This window comes from Oppia nitens, unplaced genomic scaffold, assembly GCF_028296485.1.
Source record: "Oppia nitens isolate AA-2021 unplaced genomic scaffold, nextdenovo-longstitch-racon4-pilon3 scaffold5_pilon_pilon_pilon, whole genome shotgun sequence".
NCBI classification, from domain to species: domain Eukaryota; kingdom Metazoa; phylum Arthropoda; class Arachnida; order Sarcoptiformes; family Oppiidae; genus Oppia; species Oppia nitens.
The window spans coordinates 6,138,023-6,159,909 of NW_026533243.1; the positions used below are offsets into that span (position 1 = coordinate 6,138,023).

Sequence of the window (21,887 nt, forward strand, 5' to 3'; positions counted from 1 at the left end):
ATAATTATATTATGTAAATACAGTATTTACTGAAATTTATAATAAGTAATAAACACGTCTATAAAAATAAATATATTCAGCGGTTTATTATTGCATAGCAAATACTGTATATGATTTATGTAGACTTTACAAAACATATAAAAATGTAAAGCATTATAAATTATTTATCTGCTTTAGGATATTATCAAATTTAGATAAATATAGATATTTTGACATTTTATGAGATTCTATAAAATAATTACAATAAAAATTTAAATATTGATCTCTTTCTTTTAATATACTAATGTCTCAATAATATTATAACATTAGTATAGAGTTAAAGGATTAAATTTATTCAAATGTTTTTTATCTGAGTATATTTAAAGTTAACATAAATAACTCAAAGAAATTAAATGTATTTTAATTTAAGTAAAGAAATGGATATATTATGTTTGAGTATTGAAATGCAAAAAATATTGATTTTTTAAATAAAAAGTAAATATATTTAATATAAAAATAATTCAAAAGATTTTTCAATTAAAAATTCAGAGATAAACAGACTATTTAAATGAATTATATTACTATTGCTTTTACTGAATATAAATTAATAGATATTTTTTAGGAATGGCTTATTTGTTAAATAGCTTTTTATATAATGTATATTAATTGCTCATAAAATATATATTTACTTTTTAATTAATTAATTTATATCTAATATTTTTGGATCTAATAGGCAGCAATAGTAGCCGATGTGGTCCTATAAATAAAGACAGGGGTATCCAGCGTTTGGAGGCCATGCTGTTTGCCATCGATAAGATCAATGCAGATCCAAATTTGTTGGGCAAAATCAAATTGGGTGCCATTATACTGGACACGTGCTCGAGTGACTCGTATGCACTCAATCAGTCACTAGAGTTCATACGCGCGTCCATTAATACGGTTGAGTCGTCGGCTTTTGAATGTCGCGACGGATCCACTCCTCGACCCAAATACGGGTCCAAACATATTAGCGGTGTTGTCGGCGGATCTTATAGTGAGGTATCAAACATCTTATGACTCATAATAAGAGTTTCATTTATTTTGTTTTATTTGTTATTACATATTAATTAAATAATTTAGATACTTATTAATTAGTACTTACTTATCCAGTTAATCCAAACAAATAAACAATTTAATTGTATGATATATTTGTAATTTGTTAGTAAACAACATAGAAAATGGTTATTATTATTTTTTATAAATAAGAAACTATATTTTAGAGTTTATTCAAATTGTTTTATAAAAAGATTTCAAAATATAATAATAATAATAAACTTTTAATTGAATTTTATTTCTCAACATTTTTTTAGAATTTCCTATTTTCAAACACTAATTATAATATATAATATTACTATCAATTTATAGAAATACTGTAGAACTTTATATAGTTAAATTAATTGTCAACTAAAACAAATTTTTAAAATAATAATATTTTGTTTAATTTTAAAAATTATTATTGAGACAATATACAGTTTTATTGGTAATGTATTAATATTTTTTATTACATATTTAAGTAGACTAATAAAGTGAATGATTATAAAATTATTTACATTAAATTAGATTATGTCAATTTTAGTTTGTTAATACTGTATATGATTTTCTTATAACACAATCTCACTATATTTTAATTAAACAATTTGCATTTAAAATACTCTATTCGGTAGTTTATAAAATTATATGTAATAAAATTTAAATATTACAATTTTATATAATGTCAATAATATGATAAAATATTTGCTATTATATGTATTATATTAAAGTTATGTCTAATATTAAAATTTTTATTTTATTTTATTAGGTATCACTCCAAGTGGCTAATTTGTTACGACTCTTTAAAATGCCTCAGGTTTGACTTTAGTATATATTATAACAATTTTTTAAAATAAAATAAATAATACATCAATATATATCATAAATGATTGCGTTTATTTTTATAAATTTAGATAACTGTAAAATATTTTTATATTTTCTCTATTTATAAAAATAGAATAAGTAAACATTTAAAAATTAAATATTTTTCACTTTAAATTTTAGATCCCTGATTTTTATTTTATTTATGTATTTTTATTATTTATCATCTGCAAAACTATTTAAATAATAATATTATAGACTCAAAAATTCTTGATTTAAATTTCAAATTAAATACAAAGATAACTTATTTGGAAATAAATATTAATATATTTATTATAATAGATTTTTATAATAAATGACATTTAACATAACAAAAATATTAAAAACATAGTTTTTATTTGCTATATTAAATGATTATTTATATATTTTATTTTTTTTAATATACCAACTTAATATTCTGATATATATTTAATAAAAAATTATATTCCTGAAAATAATTTTTAAATGCTATTAAAGTTTTTATTATAAATTTATTTTTATGCCAGTAATATACAATACTACTTTATAGTCATATAAAGTTAACAATAATAATATTTTTATATGTTTTTATATAATTTACCCAAACTCTCTCTCTCTCTCTCTCTCTCTCTCTCTCTCTTTCCCATTTAATTTATTGAAAGCATAATCTATTGMATTGAAGTATATTGTATTTTGCCTTTCATTGAGTTTATATAAACTTATTTTCAAAACTCAATTTCTGGCCACAAATGATAAAAACTAATCTTATATTTGGTGTTCAGTCTTGTTGTCGATCGGGACCAACATTAGTGCATATAATGTGATATAAAAGCAAAAACTTCTTTAAGAAAAAAGAGAGAAAAATAAAGATCAATGTTTTATTATATAACTATAATATAACTATTATTATTATTATTGAAAACTTAGCCAAATGTAAGTCAAGAATTATTTTGTAGTCTCATTGTTAGCGACTTAACAAATAGCAAATAACATTCAATTAAGTTTAATGACGTTAATACCAACAGTCCTATTGTTAAGTGTCTTAATTTATTTGACATCTATTATACTAACAAAATAATTTGAATTATCCCTATTTCTAAATAAAGCTTTTAATTAATTTAATTAAAACTTTATTATAGTTTATACATATGGAAATGAAAATTGTTTTTAAAAAACATTTGATATCTAAAATAATATCTATTTTTAAATAATGTGTACAAAAATATACTATTAACTGACTTTAACTGACTGAATGTTATTTTTATAAACGGAAACATTAATGTTAATAAAATGGAAATTTTTGCTCTTTTTAAAAAAATCAATTGCTTTGATATTTTTAATACTCAATAGCTTAAAACAATTGAGGCATCACTAGAGAGACAATACAATTGATGACATTAATAAAGTTTATATTGGCTTTTGTATGTCAATCACTTGTATTGAAAGTTAGACAATGTGTGTCCGTTTCAATGATTCAAATGAATTACTTGTTAGGTTGGGATCAGACTCTCTAATCATTGCTTTTTTGTTATTACTAATAAAAATACCATTCAATTAAAAAAATATCTATTAATCTAAAATATTTTCAATATTTCTGAAATTACTGAATATACAGATTTCAATTAAACATAAAGTAATCAATTAAATACATTGATTTAATGGATATAATAGAAAACAGTTTTTGTTTTCATAGTAACATAGTATTGAATATTATTTTTTCATGAATTATAGACATTCATTGTGAAGATTCAATAACCTATACTAATAACTGATAAGCAGATTATAATATATAATTTAAAATCAATTCAAACTTAAATATTATACTTTTGTAAAAATGGATTTGTTTTCTTATTTCTATATTACAATCATATTTATTATATGTTTTAAAAACTTTATAATTTTTAATTAATATGTATTAATTATTTTATATCATTGCTAACATCTACTAATACTATATATTGTACTGTAAATACATTGGTTAATACTGTACATAATGGTATTAATAGTACTGTATATGTAGATAATGTCCATATTTTTCACAAAACACATATAATGTTGTATAAAAATACAAGTTTATCTGTAATAAGAATCTTATTTAAGACATAAGACTATTATTTACAGTATTTTCTAAACGTTTTTTGTTAATTTGAAAAATTAAGTTTAATATTAAAGTTTTATATATTTTTATCTAATATCATAGTGCATGAAATACAAATTGATGTTCACATTACTTAATGAGTTATTAATTAATTAAAACCACTTTTGGCACATATCTATTATAAATATTTAATCACTTAGTTTTATACAATACAGTATACATATATATACTGTATTAGTGAACTGTTATGTAAGGCATAGAATATTGATGTAAAGAGTATACCATTAAGTGAATGGCCAGTAATACAAACAAATGTTAATGCATTTGGTGTCCAAACAATATTGTATTTATTGATGTTTTACTTAAAAAGTAGTTATATTCTGTATATTCTGTATATTCTGTATACCAAACAAACAAAGATTATTCTGTTATCTATTTCTCACATTTTTCTTAATGTTAAAGAATAAGAACATATAGTAGTAATAGTATAACAATATTTTTGTAGATTTATGAACTACAGTACAATAATACAAAAATCACTAATTTATTGATGTGTTTATATCGCTTATATATTATTAGGATTTAACAAATGACAGTTAGATAAACATAGTAATTAAGCAATTTATTGGTACCCAATAGACACAAAGCATTATATATTGATGATTAACATACGGGTGCTATTTTGCACAGGTTTGGTTGGAAATGAAATAAATTAATTATTAAACAGTAAAATAGTTTTTGGCAATTATTAGTAAAAGCAATCCATTTATCTGGATATACGTGAACTATAATACAGTACAGTATACCTACATATTGTGAAATACATGATAATGCATATGTGATATATCTGTTTAATAAAACCATTGGACAGAAAATTGAATACAATAATAGTATTAAATTGTTTTGCTATCGATTTGATGATAATATCGAAATAGTTAGTGTAAATGTCACTGAATGAGTGACCCCATACAACATATAAGCTTATGTACTGCAATACAACCCTTCATGTAAGTCAACACATCATTATATACAACAGTGTAAAATATATATATAGTAATATACTGTATATTGAACTCAATAAGAGTTAGTCATCCAAATTTATGGTCTAATTCGTTGATTATTTGAAGTTATTTTTTAATTGACAAATATTTATAATTCATTTAATACAAAGATTTGTTTAATACACTATATTTCTAGAATCAAAATAGTTTCCAATTGATTTACTTTGAAATTAATACAACTTTAGTTTGAGTTACTTTTTAATTTAAAATTATTTATAGAAATTAGTAGTTTATTGATTAATGGATTTGACATTAATTTTAGCTGACTTAAAATAGGATAATAAATAAAACGTGATTTTTTAGATTTATAAATCAGTTTTATATCTCTAATATATATATTTGGAAAATGATTTTTGACATATTAGTGGTGCAATTCATGAGAAATGGTTAATATCTTGTGTTATAATATTGATTATTTAGACACAATTATTTGTGAAATGTCACTATGAATTGATTTATTGTTTGTTAGTATAAGACAGACCACTAAAAAATATTAATGATTTCCTTTAGTTTGTTTTACTCTTCATATATATGCTATGAGTTGGCGGACACAACACAACATCGATGTCATTCATTAACTTATTGTTAATATTAGTGAAAGACTAGTCAACAGGACATCTAATTTATGAATCCTTTTCCATATATGACAATCATTTTGTCGCTTATTTCCTTAAATCAATTGATTTCTAACATTAATCAATCAATTTTATGTAAATTAATGTAATTTGATGTTTTCAGTTTTTAATTACTTTTAATAATAATCAAATTATTTAGGGTATAACAAATATTGTAAAATAAATAATAGAATTGATATTTGATTGGCATATATATATATATAATTTAATGGATACAAATTGTTCATTCAATTTATTAAGTGTTGTATAGTACAGGTATATACAGTACATGTAATCGACACTCCATACAGGTATACATTGAATATTGTAACATATATTGACCACACTTTGCATTGCAACATAACTTTGTTATATTGCATTTGCATATAAATTGATTTGTTGTGATATTGGTGTCATTTTTGTTTGTGTGTACTATATCTATAATATGCCAAATACTATATATAGTTGTGTATTGGCTTAAATTAAATCAAAACATTAATCAAATCAACTCTCAATGTTATGCCAATTGATTTTGGGGTATGAGCTGAACAGTATTGATACTATAATACCAGTTCTCGACATAAGTCAGAGAACTGTAAAAGATTACTGTTTTCTCTCATTTCACTTGACATAAGGCATGAGCCATCATAAGGCATGAGCCATCATAAGGCACTACGGGTGCAAAAATCAATGCATTCAATCATAAATCATTATATCTGTAATTTCTTGATTATAAATTGTGTTACTTAATGTGATTATAATTAATGTAATATTGATTTCACCCATTTTACAGTGTATAACAACTATTGTATAATGAAAATATGAACAATATTTTTAATGTTAAACAATTCAATTAAAACTAAATCATTTACATATCATATATTAATACAGTATATTGTCAGCTATAAAACTGTTAAATAGTATTTATTGAAATGTTAAGAATTTTTGTTAATAATTAAGTCTTAATATACTGTAGTGTCATAAAGCTTATACAATATAATATTATTACAAAATCTTAACAAATTAAAACAATTTAAAATAGATTTATTTTGTAAATTACTGGCGTTTTCATAATATAAAAATTAATATAACAATAGTATTATAGCATTATATTATCGATATTTTAGTAATTAAATGCTTGTCCGTAACAATAGGTCAGTTATGCCTCGACTGGTACATCGCTCAGTGATAAGACACGATATGACTTCTTTGCCCGAACTGTTCCGCCCGATACTTACCAGGCATTAGCACTCGTAGATTTGGTTCAATCATTCAACTGGTCGTATGTAAGTTTGGTCACTTCCGAAGGTCAATACGGAGACTCAGGTATGAATGCGTTCGCACGGGAGGCCAAAAAGCGCAACATTTGTATTGCAATGAATGAAAAGGTGCCGATGAATGCCGATCAACACTATTTCAACCAAATATTAACTAATCTTAAGATGAAATCCAACGCCAAGGGTGTTGTGCTGTTTCTCAGAGCCGAAGACAATCGGGGTTTGTTAGAGGCGGCAAAGGCGGCCAATCAGACCAACTCATTCTCATTCATTGCGTCTGACGGATGGGGAACACAGGCAAAGCTGGTAGAGGGTGTAGAAGAGGAGGCGGAGGGCACTATCACTGTTGAGCTACAGTCCCGAGAAATTGAGGAGTTTGACTATTATATGGGAAACATGAGTGCCTATCATAACCGGAATCCCTGGTTTCAAGAGTACTGGGAGGACACCTTCTCATGTCGACTGCCACCCTATACACACAATGTGGACACCGATAATAACAACTCATTACCCATATGTTCACCAAACCTTCGCATTGATAGATCAATGGGTTATCGCCAGGAGTCCAAAGTCCAGTTTGTTGTGGACGCTGTCTATGCATTTGCACACGCATTACATAACGCATGGCTTGACCTTTGCTCCGGTACTGAAAATTATTGTCCGGCGCTCAAGGAGTTGGACGGAGAGAGCTTTTATAAAAATTATTTGCTTAACGTCTCATTTATCGGTATGTCATAACATTTATCTTAAATAAATATATATTTGTCATTGTTTTACGATAATAGTCTTTTAACATTATATCTATCACTCATTTATGATTATTATTGCCTATTATTATATGTATAGTATTCGTGCCAAAGACTATTAGATAGAATATTATGTTTTATATATAAATAAAAATATAAAATTGTCTTATTTTAAGTAAATCACTGTTTGAATGCCAGACAAAACTTTTCTTTTTCTTAAAATATACCAAAAATATGATTATATTATATAAATGACATGACATTCATTATATGAATCTAATAAATTTGAGAAACATATAAATGATTTATGTTATTATTAAAATATACTATTAAGTTATTTAACCTACTTTTGACATAATTATATGATATAGTATAAAATTAGTTTAATTTTAATAAATGATTGTAAAATATTGTTTTTGTTTAATTGGAAAGATTTGATTGTTGCATATTTAGTTGTAAAGTTAGGAATAATATATCATTTTTATATCTAAAAAGTTTTATTCTTTTAAAATATGTTATTCAACATCAATAACAACAAAAATAAAAGCATAATAAAAAGTTTATAATTTTTAATCAAAATTTAGCTATAGTTAGCTTAGTTTATTGATATTTAGTTTAGTGTATTCATCATTATAAACATTTGTATGAAAGACCTCTTTAATGAGTTTGAAAACAAATCTCTTGACAACTGAGGTATGGATAACATCATTATCTGAAACAACTACTGCATAAAGTTGTTATTTTTAAGTAGATTTTAACTATATTTGAAAATTTTTAATTAATAGGTCAATTAAACAATATCTAAGTAATCTACAATATCTTTAATAAATGAAAACTATGATTAATAATAATTATTTTATAAACATCTGATAAAACATTTATAATGTTTGTATAGAATATTATACAAATTATAAGAGCCATTGATTAGTTAGTTCGTTAAGAGTAAAAACAAACAATTGTTTTGTTGTTTAACTATAAGTAAATATGAGACAAATGTTGCGCTAATAATAGATTTTGCATTTGATTCATAGCCCTTACTATAAGTCCATAAAATTCATTAGTCATTCACTAAAATAGACTTACATTTCATATAATATATATTTATCTTTTTCTGTCATTGTTTGTTAACTACTATGATATAAGTAAGAAAAAGATCTTTATTTCTATATCTATATAATAAGTAATGTTTGTATTACTGGTATATTAGTGAACCCATAAATTATTGCCATAAATTTACTAAATAAGTACTACCTATACCTCTAAACCATTGGGCATTGATATGTCATATTATTTTCAATAACTTTGTTTGGATATCTAAGAGAAAATAAAAAATATTATATCAAAACAATTTTGTTTCTAAATTATACTTTTATTCAATATAAACATATTTAATGATTTTGTCTATAATATACTTCAAGAGTAATAAATATTGTTTTGGTCCATAAGTGCCAAATTCAGTTTAGGATTATAAAATTATGAACTATTTTACTATATATAAAATATTAATTTATTTCTTAAAATTTTTACTTTACAAAAAAAGATTTGAAACTTTTGATAAAAATGCATTACTATTATATTATTTTTGTTTATACCGTATGACTAAAATATTTTTTTCTTTTATAATATCATGAGTTAAATATATATTTATATAACATTAAAATAGATCAAAACATTGAGTAAATGTCTTCATATAACTATCAGTTCATTGCTATTATACATATGATTGATATTATGCTATTGATATAAAAACATATAAACATATATTATACTGTATAAACACTTAACAAAAAATAAGCGACTGTTATGTTTTGAGTGCTTTTAAAAGCAATACTAAACAAAACTAATATTTAGGTTTTGATATTATTTATAGTATTTATCATCAAAAATTATTTTATTATACAATATATATATATATATATCTTGTTTTATATTTTATGATTAGTAGAACTAATTGAAAGTTTAAAAAATAAAACAAATATATAAGTAAACATAATATGAATAATAACAAAGTTATCAAAAGTGTTATATATTATATATTTTAGGCCATATATTCAATAATTTATTTTTAAATTTTCTACTTTTCATTAAACTCTTTACAAACATTATTATGTTTATTGTGTAATATTATATTATATAAAATATGACTTTGATATGAAATAAGTAATAAACATTAAGAGCTAATATCAATGTTATTTTCAGTGTAATAGAGAGGAAATGGTAGTCATATAATGGCATTAAATTTAATTTAAACTGTTTTCACAGTTATTTTGTTTATGACTTATGTCTCGATTATTAAGAATAATTGCTTATAACTAATGTTATGCATGTTATGACTTACAATATATTATAAGAGTATATAATTGAACTCAATTTGAATATTATAGTGAATACTGAATGACTGCTTATTTATTTATTTATGAATTCAATGAAGAGTCGACTGAATATTAATTTCAATTTATAGCACAACATGTCTTATGGTTCACACGCCAACTGTTTAACAAAATTATTAATCTAATGTAGAAAAAAACAGTAAAACATAGTTTATTGAATTTTACTAATAATTTTCTACAAAAAAGAGTGTTATTTTTTATATAAAATATATTATTCACAGCACTCATACATTTATATCACACAATTATTAACTACAATTTGTTACAAATCGAAAAAAGAGATTATTTTGTTTATTGATTTCTATTGTAATATACAGTACAACAGTATATTTATCATATAAAAAATATTGAACACTTAAGCTTAATAAATGAGTGGTAAGCTATGAGTGGATAAGTAATTGAATACATTTACTTATATTACTTAATATAATATTTATCAATAATAATTTGGATAGTATTATGTTTACTATATTCTATATTTATTTATCTTTCAAATGCAAAACTATATAATATTATCATATAATATATATATTTGTATATTATTATTGTATATATGCATTAAGCATTACAAAGCAATGTAACAATTATACAGTATTTTACTGTAAATACAGTACTATTGAATGAATAGTCAATCGATGAACAGGATAGGGATGAGTTGTTTTTCCCCAATTGTTTGGCAACTGTTTGTTATCTTTTGAGTCAACTTACAAATACATAGACATAGACTGACAAAGTTTGTTAATTCAGTTTCATAACTCATGACAAACTTATAAGTATTAGTAAAGACGTTATAATGAAAGTCTTTTTCAACTAATTTTTCTTTCCTTATATTTTACTTTTATATTTGTTTTTTATTGTTTTCACAATACATGTCTTTACTACTATTCATACGTTTGTTATTTTTGTGTCTACTCTGCATTCAATTATATATATATTTATATCTAAATACAATAATTTATTATACAATTGTTATTCTCATGTAAGACATGCTTACCATTACTTTACTTCACAAAAGCCTATGAATTACTTTTTAATCACAAATTGCAACTAAATGTCTCATCTGATCGCTATATCTCTTCAATCATTAATGAGTGTTAAATATTATTCATGTTTTATATAAATAATTTATCAATATATTGCATTTACTATATATATATATTTACTAATTTTCATATATCAAGTAAAGTGTATGTAATGTTATTTTTAATAAAAATTTCTTTTGAAATTAAAAAAAATAACAAATACTAGAAAATAAATTATATTTTATTCAAATTATTTTTATTTACTTTTGACATTAAATATAGTTTATATATAAATTATAAATGATCTAGTGTAATTGAGATAGAGGTAGCATTTTTTATTATACTATTAGATCCGGTCGCATTCAAAATATCTAAACTTATAATATCTAAATCAAAATATCCAAATAATAATATCTAATTTAAAATATCCAAAATAAAAATCTCTAAAATAATAATATCCAAACTCATAATATCAAAATACATTTGATCCAACTAAATTAATTTAAATAAAAATATCCAAAATTAGTGTAATTACAATTTACAGTAATAATTTTAGCTATTATTAAAAATATTTATTAAAAATAAATAAATTTTGATATTTTGATTTATATAAGATAATTTTGGATATTTTTATTAGAATTATTTAAATTGGATCAAACGCTTTTTGATATTATAAGTTTAGATATTATTATTTTGGAGAATTTAAATTATTTATTATGAGTTTGAATATTTAGATTTTGGAGATTTTAAATTTGGATATTTTGATTTTGGATATTTTGAACCCTATGAGATCACTATATTTATAGCTACTGTAATACATAATTTACACAAAACTACTATACAAATTGAATCTCTATAATATATAAATTTAATATAATTATTATAGATTTTATAAATTTATTTATAATTCAAGTATATTTTTAGTATAATGTAATTAAATGATTAATTTTTTATTTTGAATATTAATTAAAATACTAATAATATTTAGTTAATATTTATAATTATTAATATAATGTATTTTTACAAGATAATAAATATTGAGGGAATAAAAAATTAACATGGGGATCTTTTAGAAACTTTCTAGAAATTTCTCTATTATTTTTTCTAGCATGACTTAAGACTGCCATGATCATTTTTATAAAAACAAACAAATTATTTTATAAATATAGTTATTTTCAAGTATTGTTAATAATAGACAAATAAACACAAAATCTATAATGAATTTTCAAATTGAGTTAATAAATATCAGTAGTAGAGTACATATTGATTGTTTAATTCAATAATCATCAAATTTATATCAATATATTAAAAGTGATTAATTTTACTATAATTTTTGATGACTTTATTTTAATTTTTTTTCAGTAGTTATACGCATATTCTGTAACCCATATTATAAAAGTTATCTTATAAAATACTGTTAAATTATCTTTAAGATTTATATAGTTTAACTAAATTAGTGATTTTTCAAAAATATTTAAAAAAATTATATTGAAACAATACTAGTAAAAATAATTAATATTAAATTATAATATATTTCAATAACAATATGCTTTCTACAATTGATTAATATAAACTATAATAAACATAATATTAATAGTTTATATAAGTTTGATTAGTGAACATTGAATTATGAAATGTCACAAAAACAACATATATTTATATGAAAGACGAATATTCCTTATTTGCATAATTTGTTTGATAAGCAAATGTGTTAAAAATTTTCTAATTATGATAATTTAAATTAACTTTATGTGCGTTTTGTTTGAAACAATATTAATATTGAGTTTTTGCCTAATATATACAGTATAATATTTAACATAATGCCAACTCATTTAAACTAAATCATTCATTTGCATAGTTTATGAGTTTTTTTTGGTTAATATCAAAACTGAAATATTAGCCGATTCTATATAGGAAAGGGTGGAAATGGTTGGTCTTAATGTTGAAATCCTATATATAAAACTGTATTTTGTGTGAAGCATTGTATTGAATGCCAAACTCTTTTCAAATTACTTTATTATATTTTATTAATACTATTTCAGAAAAATARATGATAAAAATGTATATAAAATGTTGTGATTACATACAAAATAGACAAAATTATTGCCGAAAGTAATTAAATTTTTAATAAATTAACTGTAATATAAATTACTTTATATGCTATCCCTTAATTTTAATAATAATAATAATAATTTGTTTTTACTTATAAACAGATATATTTTGAAAAATAACTTAATAGCCTAAGCAAAAATTTGTTTAAATGCCAATAACAGTAAATATTACTGTATTTATTAATAAAATATTTTATTTGGAAAATATAATAAAATAGTAAATAATGTATATATATATATATAAAGATGGTTTGACTCTATATTTGATGAGACATTTTAAATGATTATTTGTCTCAACGGTTCACTTATTTGTCTGAATGGACGCGCGATTCTTGTTATGACTTACAGTATATTTATATAAATATAGTGCAGAATATTCTGTGTTATGTTGTGTTATAGATATGTGTTATATGTTATCGGATAAGAAAATTGTTGAGTATTTATGTTATGTGTGTTTGAAATCACATCCGATAAATAAGTTGTAATTCTTTCAGTTGTCACACATATTCTCGCCATTTATAGCCATTGAGTTGAAACAGAGCTGACATACCATACAATACACATACATACACTACATATATAAATTAAGTTCGTATCACAAAAATATTGATATCATTAACTTTTAACTTTAATAACTTTTTTATTACATAAGAAAAAACAACAAATTTAGTATCAAATTAAATATCAGACTAACTAATTTCTAAGACAATTGATAAAATTTAATAAATTATTAAGATATCTATAAAAATAGCTATATGGTAAAAATATTAATTACAAAAAGTATTTTCGTGAAAACAAAACTTAAAAAATTATTAACAAAATAAGTGCATTAAATTGGTATAAACGATGTTAATAGCGAGTATTTCCTCCGCTGGCATCGATGACAGCTTGTAATCTTCTAGGAACACTTTGGATCAGTTTTTCGGTGACTTCTTGTGGTATATTTTTCCAAACATTAAATAGTGATTCTTTAAACACAGAAAAACTTTTTCTTTCGATTTTTTGAACACGTCTGTCCAATTCATCCCATAAATGCTCAATAATATTGAGGTCCGGGCTCTGTGGTGGCCACTCAAGTGTCTCAATATGGTTGTCAGACAACCATTTCTTAGCCAATTTCGATGTGTGTTTCGGATCGTTGTCGGCTTGAAATACAAAATCGTTGTTAATTTGGAGATCTCTTGCGCTCTGAATCAAATGTGGGGTCAAAATATCATTAACATAAACATAGCGATCCATAGTTGATGGTATTTCCACCAAATGGCCGACTCCCTGGCCTGTCATACATCCCCACACCATCACTGATTTTGAGTGCTTTACTGTTGGGCATATATTTTCGGCAATTAAACTTTCGCCTCTCTTTTTCCACACTCTTTGGCGACGTTTTGTGTTAATTCTCTCAAATTTAGACTCATCTGACCACAAAACCTTCTTCCAGAATGACATCGGCATCCGGATGTACTTTCGTGCAAAGTCTAACCTTTTTCTCTGATTTGTTAGGCTTATCATTGGACGTCTTCTAGCAATACCACTGTAATAACCTATTTCACGGATCCGGTGTCTTATGGTGTTGTTTTTACACAACATATTTCGGTCGGCCAACTCTTCCCTTATCTCATCGGTGGTTAACTTCTTATTTTTTGCTACTATTCTACTTAAAATCCGATCTTGTTTTGCATTTGTACACCTTTTTCGACCACTTCTTGTGAGATTTTTAACTGTCCCGTACTTTTGGACTTTTAGTACAATCGATCGGACAGTATTATCTGTTGTTGCAAACACATCTGCTATCTTTGCGTATGACTTTCCGGTGCTGACTCTCATATCATACATTTGTTGACGAATTTTATCTGAAAACTCTTGGATTTTAACCATTTTAATGATAATCACTGCATTTACTACTCATTTACGTGTATTCAAATTAATAACAATGCATTGGAATCAATTGGTCCCAACAATGTGTCTGAAATCACGCGCGTTTCAAAAACACGAAAATAATTTTTGTACGCAAATTATTGACACATATAACTTTACCTTGATATATTTGGTTATTTAAATATTAGTTTTTACCATCTAGTATATCAATTTAATTGTGAGTTATTACTCTCTAATTTGATACTAAATTTGTTGATTTTTCTTATGTAATAAAAAAGTTATTGAAGTTTAAAGTTAATGATATCAATATTTTTGCTATACGAAATTAGATAATGTTTGTACTGTATATATATAGTAATAACATTTCATTCATTCATAACAATAATAATAACAGCAAAATATAGTAAATTTATAAAACTCGAGGTCTGACTGTGTTTTAGTGGCATTTGTGACACTTTATGATCGATGAATGCATTGAATACTTATAAAGCGCAGGCATTTGTCGACATAACTGTTATACAGTAAGCCGTGAAATATGAATACACTTAACAATTGATAGGCATTTGAGTGAATAAATGTCTAAAATAGTAATTGAGTCCAACATTTGTTGTAAGCATTTAATGATTTGTAAATAAAGTCTTAATTTTGATGTTATTATTTGTTTTTATTTTATAGACTTAGCGGGAAGTGAGATGAAGTTTGATAGAAACGGTGACGGTTTGGGTCGATATAATATTTTCAATTATCAACAAATACCGGATACCAATCAATATCAGTACGTATTGGTAGGCCGTTGGGCTGATGAGGGCCTCGAATTAAACAAAGATGAGCTCAAATTCAATGAGGGGGTGCCGGAGGTGCCCACCAGCATATGCTCGAACCCATGCAGTTTGGGTGAGATCAAGATTGTGCAACAGGGAGACACGTGCTGCTGGATATGTGCCAAATGTGATCCCTGGGCCTACGTGTACAATGAATCACACTGTGAGGACTGTGGTGCCGGTCGATGGCCTAACAAAGACAAACAAAGTTGCTATGATTTGCCGATTCAGTACATGAAATGGGATTCATTGTTCGCTATAATACCCGTTGTGATCGCATGTCTGGGAATTTCGCTCACATTGTTTGTTATCTTCACATTCATTAAATACAGTGACACTCCTATTGTTAAGGCCTCGGGAAGGGAACTGTCGTTTATACTATTGGGTGGTATTATGTTTTGCTATCTCAACACTTTCATACTCTTATGGAAACCAATGACCATTATATGTGCACTTCAGAGATTCGGGGTTTGTATTGCTTATGTATGCCATTGCACGGCCTGACTATGCCCTTCCCAACTAAATATCAAACATAACATCAATTACTTTATACATTACAGTTGTATGTTATCTAATAATTGTTGTTTTATTAAGACTTTACCACTTTATTTAATACATATTATCAATATATAAATTTATAAAAGTGTTATTTTTATTGATTTTAGATTTTTGGTGTTAGTTGAAAATATAATATTATGAGAAATTTTAATTAAAATAAAAATAATTAATTACATTAGATAAAACTGATATTTTTAGTACCAGTATATCTTGTATTAATATTTTAGTCTATAATATTAAATTATTGGTTTAAACTCATTATTAATTAATTAAGTTTTTCTCATTAATAGTTATTTTTAATGTTTGTGGTTTTTTCATATAATTGAGGTACAAATATATTGATTACATCTCTAATGAATAATAGTATACTATAAACGTTAATTAACTATATTAATGTATATTAACTATTAGATAACAATAAATTTTTGATTAGACTAATAATGTTAATCAGATTCATGATGTTTGTGATTAAAACATAAATAATTTATCACTAATATTTTAAATGAATTTTTAATTTATTGTAATATAGCAAATATATATTATATTTTTGTAAATGACATTTTCACTTAATAAAATTGAGTTATTCAATTATTTAAGATAAAATTAATTATTTATTAAAAAAAATATTTATTGTAAATACAGGAAAATTTTAATTAATTAATTTTTAACAATTATAAAAATAATTATTTAAATAATCAATTAAGATAAATAATTATATTAAATTCAAAATTAAATAACATTATAATATACTATATATTGTTGTCTTATCTAAATAATACAATTGTTTGTTTATCATTAATAGGTTGGTTTTGGTTTTTGTATAATATATGGGGCGTTATTAACCAAAACAAATCGCATCTCCAGAATCTTTGACAGCGCCCGTAAATCTGCCCGAAGACCCAGTTTTATAAGTCCAAAATCACAAGTCCTCATAACTATGATATTGGTGTCCATTCAAGTATGTTTAATATATATGCTGTGTATTATCCATAATAGTCTATTAATATAATAAAATATTTTTGTTATCTTTAAGACATAAATTATTATAATTAGTTTATAATTAATTTATTGCAATATTTTCCATTAATATATTTTATTCATATAAATATATTATATAAATCAATTTATATTGATTTTTAATATATACTGTATATATAAAGGCAACTATTTTTCGCTCTCAAATTATAACTTATATCAATAAAAAATAAATAAAGTTTGACTATTTTTCAGTAAAGCCTGTAATACCTGTGATGTTATTTTTAGTGTAAACTATGCGTTCAGTCAGTTAATCTTAATTTGATTTGTGGCTCGTGTTTGATGTCAAAAAACATTTCATTCAATGTATAATACAATTGCCGCTTCTGGCGCTCTTTGAGCTCCCTTTCCAATCACTGAATTTCTATGTTTAGGAATTTGCATACATTTTATATTCAATATAAATTATATTTAACAAAATTTAAAAGCCGAGTGTTATATTGACTTTTCTATCTTTAAATATATAGTATTAATAGTATAAAACCATAATTTGTCATAAATTTTTTAAAAATCATTTTAAAAATGTTGTTTAATATAATCATAAAAATGAACTTTTTAATAAAATTTTATTAATTTATAATATTAGATAATTATAATATTTTTATAATATATTAAAATATTACAGTATTTTATAGTTAATTTATTATTTATTTTCTAAGTTAGTGTACAATTACAGTATATTTTTATTTTTTAAAAGTTATTGACTATCTTTAAAAATTTGTTTTTAATAAAAGTTTATTTTGTTGTTATAATCTAATAAATAAATCAAACATTAAATCTTTAACTTTCAAAGTTAGAAATCATTAAAAGTATTGTATTATATATTAAGTATTTGTCGTAGAAGTTGATGTGTATGAGCACCGGGAGATTTGTGGTTTACTTTTTACGCTATATTTTATTATTTGAACAAAAATAAGTTGTGTATCACCGCTTGATGTTTGACTTTTAAATCAATTTTTGTTAGGTTTATAGCGTCAATGTATTAAAATTTTTTAACGAAATTAAAAAGTGAAAACACAGACAAAAGTTAAAAACAGGAAAATAAGTGAAGAAAATGCCAAATGAAATGAATACAGAATTACACTCAGAATTCTATAGTGAATACAAAATTTCAATCAATTGTTTAAATTGTATAAAAAAGTTTTCCGAGAATTTTTATATTGTTATTATACCAGTATTTTCAATATATTTATTGTTAAAATTGTTTTTGTAACTCATTATTTAAATATAAAAATACATTAATAATTTAATTTAATTTATTATTATTATTATTATTTTGCCTAGGTCATAGGCAATTTAGTATGGTTTGTGTTGGAGCCTCCCGGCACCCGACAGTTTCATCCGGACGGTAAACGGTCTGAAGTCATACTCAAGTGTCGCGTTAGAGACTCGAGTTTTTTACTCAGTTTAGTGTATAATATGTTTCTCATCACAACCTGTACTCTATATGCTGTGAAAACGAGAAAAATACCCGAAAATTTCAATGAATCTAAATTTATTGGATTTACAATGTATACAACGTGTATCATTTGGCTGGCATTTGTGCCCATCTATTTTGGTACCGGCAATAGCTTTGAGGTATGGGGTTTTTTTTTAAAATTATATTGATAAAATTAATTTTATTAAATAGCAATACAATTTTTTAATCTAATAATATATTGTAAAATATTATATTTTTAATAGATACTTAGATTTTTAAATCAAAGTAGAATAAATTACATGATTGTATGTTTATGATCAAAAATTTATTTCAACTATAACTATAATATATAAATTAGAAATAACTTTACATTAAATTAGACTATATTTTTAGTATATTATAGTGAGTCACTATTTGTGACCCTATGGTAAATATTTTCAGTATAATATTTATTTAATAAATTTATTTTTGTCCATTTTAGTTGACTAAATATACTATATTATACTTATTATAAAAATAACTTTTGATAAAATGTGATGTATCATCAATTTATTTTTAAAACATTGAAAATTCTTTACAATAAAGTAAATAAAAATTTTATATATTAATGCAAACATAAATTTAGAGATTGAAGTAAAATAAAAATTTATATCAAAATTTTAAAATATATAGAATTTGATTAAAATTGTTGTGTAAATAGAATTCAATCTATTATATAATAAATATTTTTTATATTTTGATGATTTATATTTTGATCCTAATATCAAATTTAATTTTTATAAAGTAGAGATTTATCAGAATTTTATATATTAATATTTTATTAATTTAGTAATAATAACTATTATTATGGAAATTATATATTATGTTAAAATTATATCAATTACATTAATAAAAAATAATTTAGTATTTGTTTTCTAGTATTTTTTGTACACAATTAATCTAAATGAAAAATTCTTATTAAATGTACAGTATATTAGGTTTTTGCAGATACATTAAAAATTAATATATATTTTGAATATTTATGATAATAAATAAGTTATTTTATTTATTTATATGCTTTTAATCAATTGTATATTAAAATAATTGATTTTAAAAATGAAATAATGAAAAATTTTTAGTATTAATATTTTATATTATTTTCAATTATAGTAAAATTTATTATTTAATGAAATATTTTGAGAAATCCTTTAACTTTTACTATGAATATTATATATAAAATAATTTTCTTAATAGAGTATATCTGTATAAACAGTGAAAAGTAAGATAAAAACATTTAGACAGACAGACAGACAGACAGACAGACAGACAGACAGACAGACAGACAGATAGATAGATAGAGAGAGAGAGAGAGAGAGAGAGAGAGAGAGAGAGAGAGAGAGAGAGAGAGAGATAACTGTGAAACAAAAGGATTATTAAGTTTGTCATGATTTGCGATAAAGTGATTCATTGGGATCTAATTGACAGCACGAGTGAGGCTTTTTTGAGTGCAAAAAGATTGAACCGATTTTGTGATAAATTAGTTGATTTGCTTTATAAAAAAAGTTATCTTTCAATGAAAAATTACAGACAAACTCTTTAACATTTTTTATATTTTTTAATAGTATTATGTAATTAAATAAAGCTTTCCTAAAAAATACAGAAATACTTTTGCTATTACTTAAGGACTGACACTCAAATACAACTAATGACATCAATTTATTGCAATTGAAAGCTAATTACCGGATTAAATGTGAATTTAAAACTTTTTATTTTATTGTTTTTTCTTTAATCAGAGACAACCAGTTATCAATTTAATGATTAATTTTAGCAAAAAATAAAAAATAGAGAACATCACAACGTTTTACATATAAATGCAATTCTAATATTGATTATTATCATTATATTTATTTGTTATTAAAATTGTCATTATATTTAGTTGCTATTAAAATTGCCATTAATCATTTTTATGAATTTTTTGATAAATATAAAAATTATAGATTTTAATATACATTTATTTTGATTAATCAATTTTTTAATTAGTTTTGTTTTACAATTTAAAAAAGCATTGATTATATTGATTACAGATACAAATAACAACATTATCGGTATCGATATCATTATCAGCATATGTGGCCCTATTTTGTTTGTTTTCTCCAAAAATCTATATAATAATCTTTCATCCGGACAAAAATGTACGAAAGCTAACCATGAATTCAGCCACTTATAAGAAAGCGCCGACAACTAGTACTACGTGTCCGACCACTTCAGCAAATCATGGTTTGTATGCATATTAGTAACATATTATAGTTAATACAGTAATCAATCATTAAATGTTATATTTGTAATATTATTCATTTAATAAATGTTTTGTTATTTAATATAATATTGTTTGATATGACAGGTGGTACTACCACTGCTATAGAGCACGTCAAGCTGACAGTGGCCACACAGGACAGGGATACGGGAGACAAAGTTATCCATCATCACCAGCATCTCATACAACAACACCATCACATACAACAACAGACTGTTCTCGAAGAAGATGCCAAAGAAGATAGTTTGGCATCACTTTAATGATTATTGTATTTGTTTTGTTATATGAACTAATGGGAAGCAAAAAAAACAAATTTGTTTTTTATAAATAAATATAGATGTAAAATGAAATTTTTCATCTAAATTATTGAATATTCTACTGTTTAGTGTAAATGATGTTTTGATATGAATTTTGAAGTTAGACTTCAATTAATGGATTATTTTTGATCTGAAAGTTGTTGTCTGAAAAGTCAAGCCCATAATATCTATAATATATTATATTATTATAGAAATCATAAACGAGCTTAACTCACATATACATATAGATAATTGTATTATTGTTATAAATTTAGTTACTGATTAAATATTATGTATTTAAATGTGCCGTTAATTAACAAAAATAATAATTTAAAGTCCACTGAAATAATAATATAAAGTAATTGACAGCTACTGTAAAAAAT

The 21,887-nt window shown here is 23.4% G+C and overlaps 1 protein-coding gene across 3 annotated transcripts in view; it reads left to right on the forward strand.

Moving 5' to 3' along the window:
- LOC128961840 (metabotropic glutamate receptor-like) overlaps positions 1 to 21,501 on the forward strand; it is a 49,999-nt gene extending 28,498 nt beyond the window's left edge. For 2 of the 3 annotated variants that reach the window (XM_054308131.1, XM_054308132.1), the window contains exons 4-11: positions 713 to 1,017; positions 1,817 to 1,864; positions 6,815 to 7,664; positions 15,757 to 16,370; positions 17,263 to 17,418; positions 18,780 to 19,073; positions 20,979 to 21,171; positions 21,296 to 21,501. In XM_054308131.1, the coding sequence (XP_054164106.1) occupies positions 713 to 1,017; positions 1,817 to 1,864; positions 6,815 to 7,664; positions 15,757 to 16,370; positions 17,263 to 17,418; positions 18,780 to 19,073; positions 20,979 to 21,171; positions 21,296 to 21,468 (2,633 nt within the window). In that variant the 3' untranslated portion in view covers positions 21,469 to 21,501. Of the gene's footprint in view, positions 1 to 712; positions 1,018 to 1,816; positions 1,865 to 6,814; positions 7,665 to 15,756; positions 16,371 to 17,262; positions 17,419 to 18,779; positions 19,074 to 20,978; positions 21,176 to 21,295 lie in introns of all 3 variants that reach the window. The other variant, XM_054308133.1, reaches the window with a different exon arrangement.
- Positions 21,502 to 21,887: the final 386 nt, after the last annotated feature.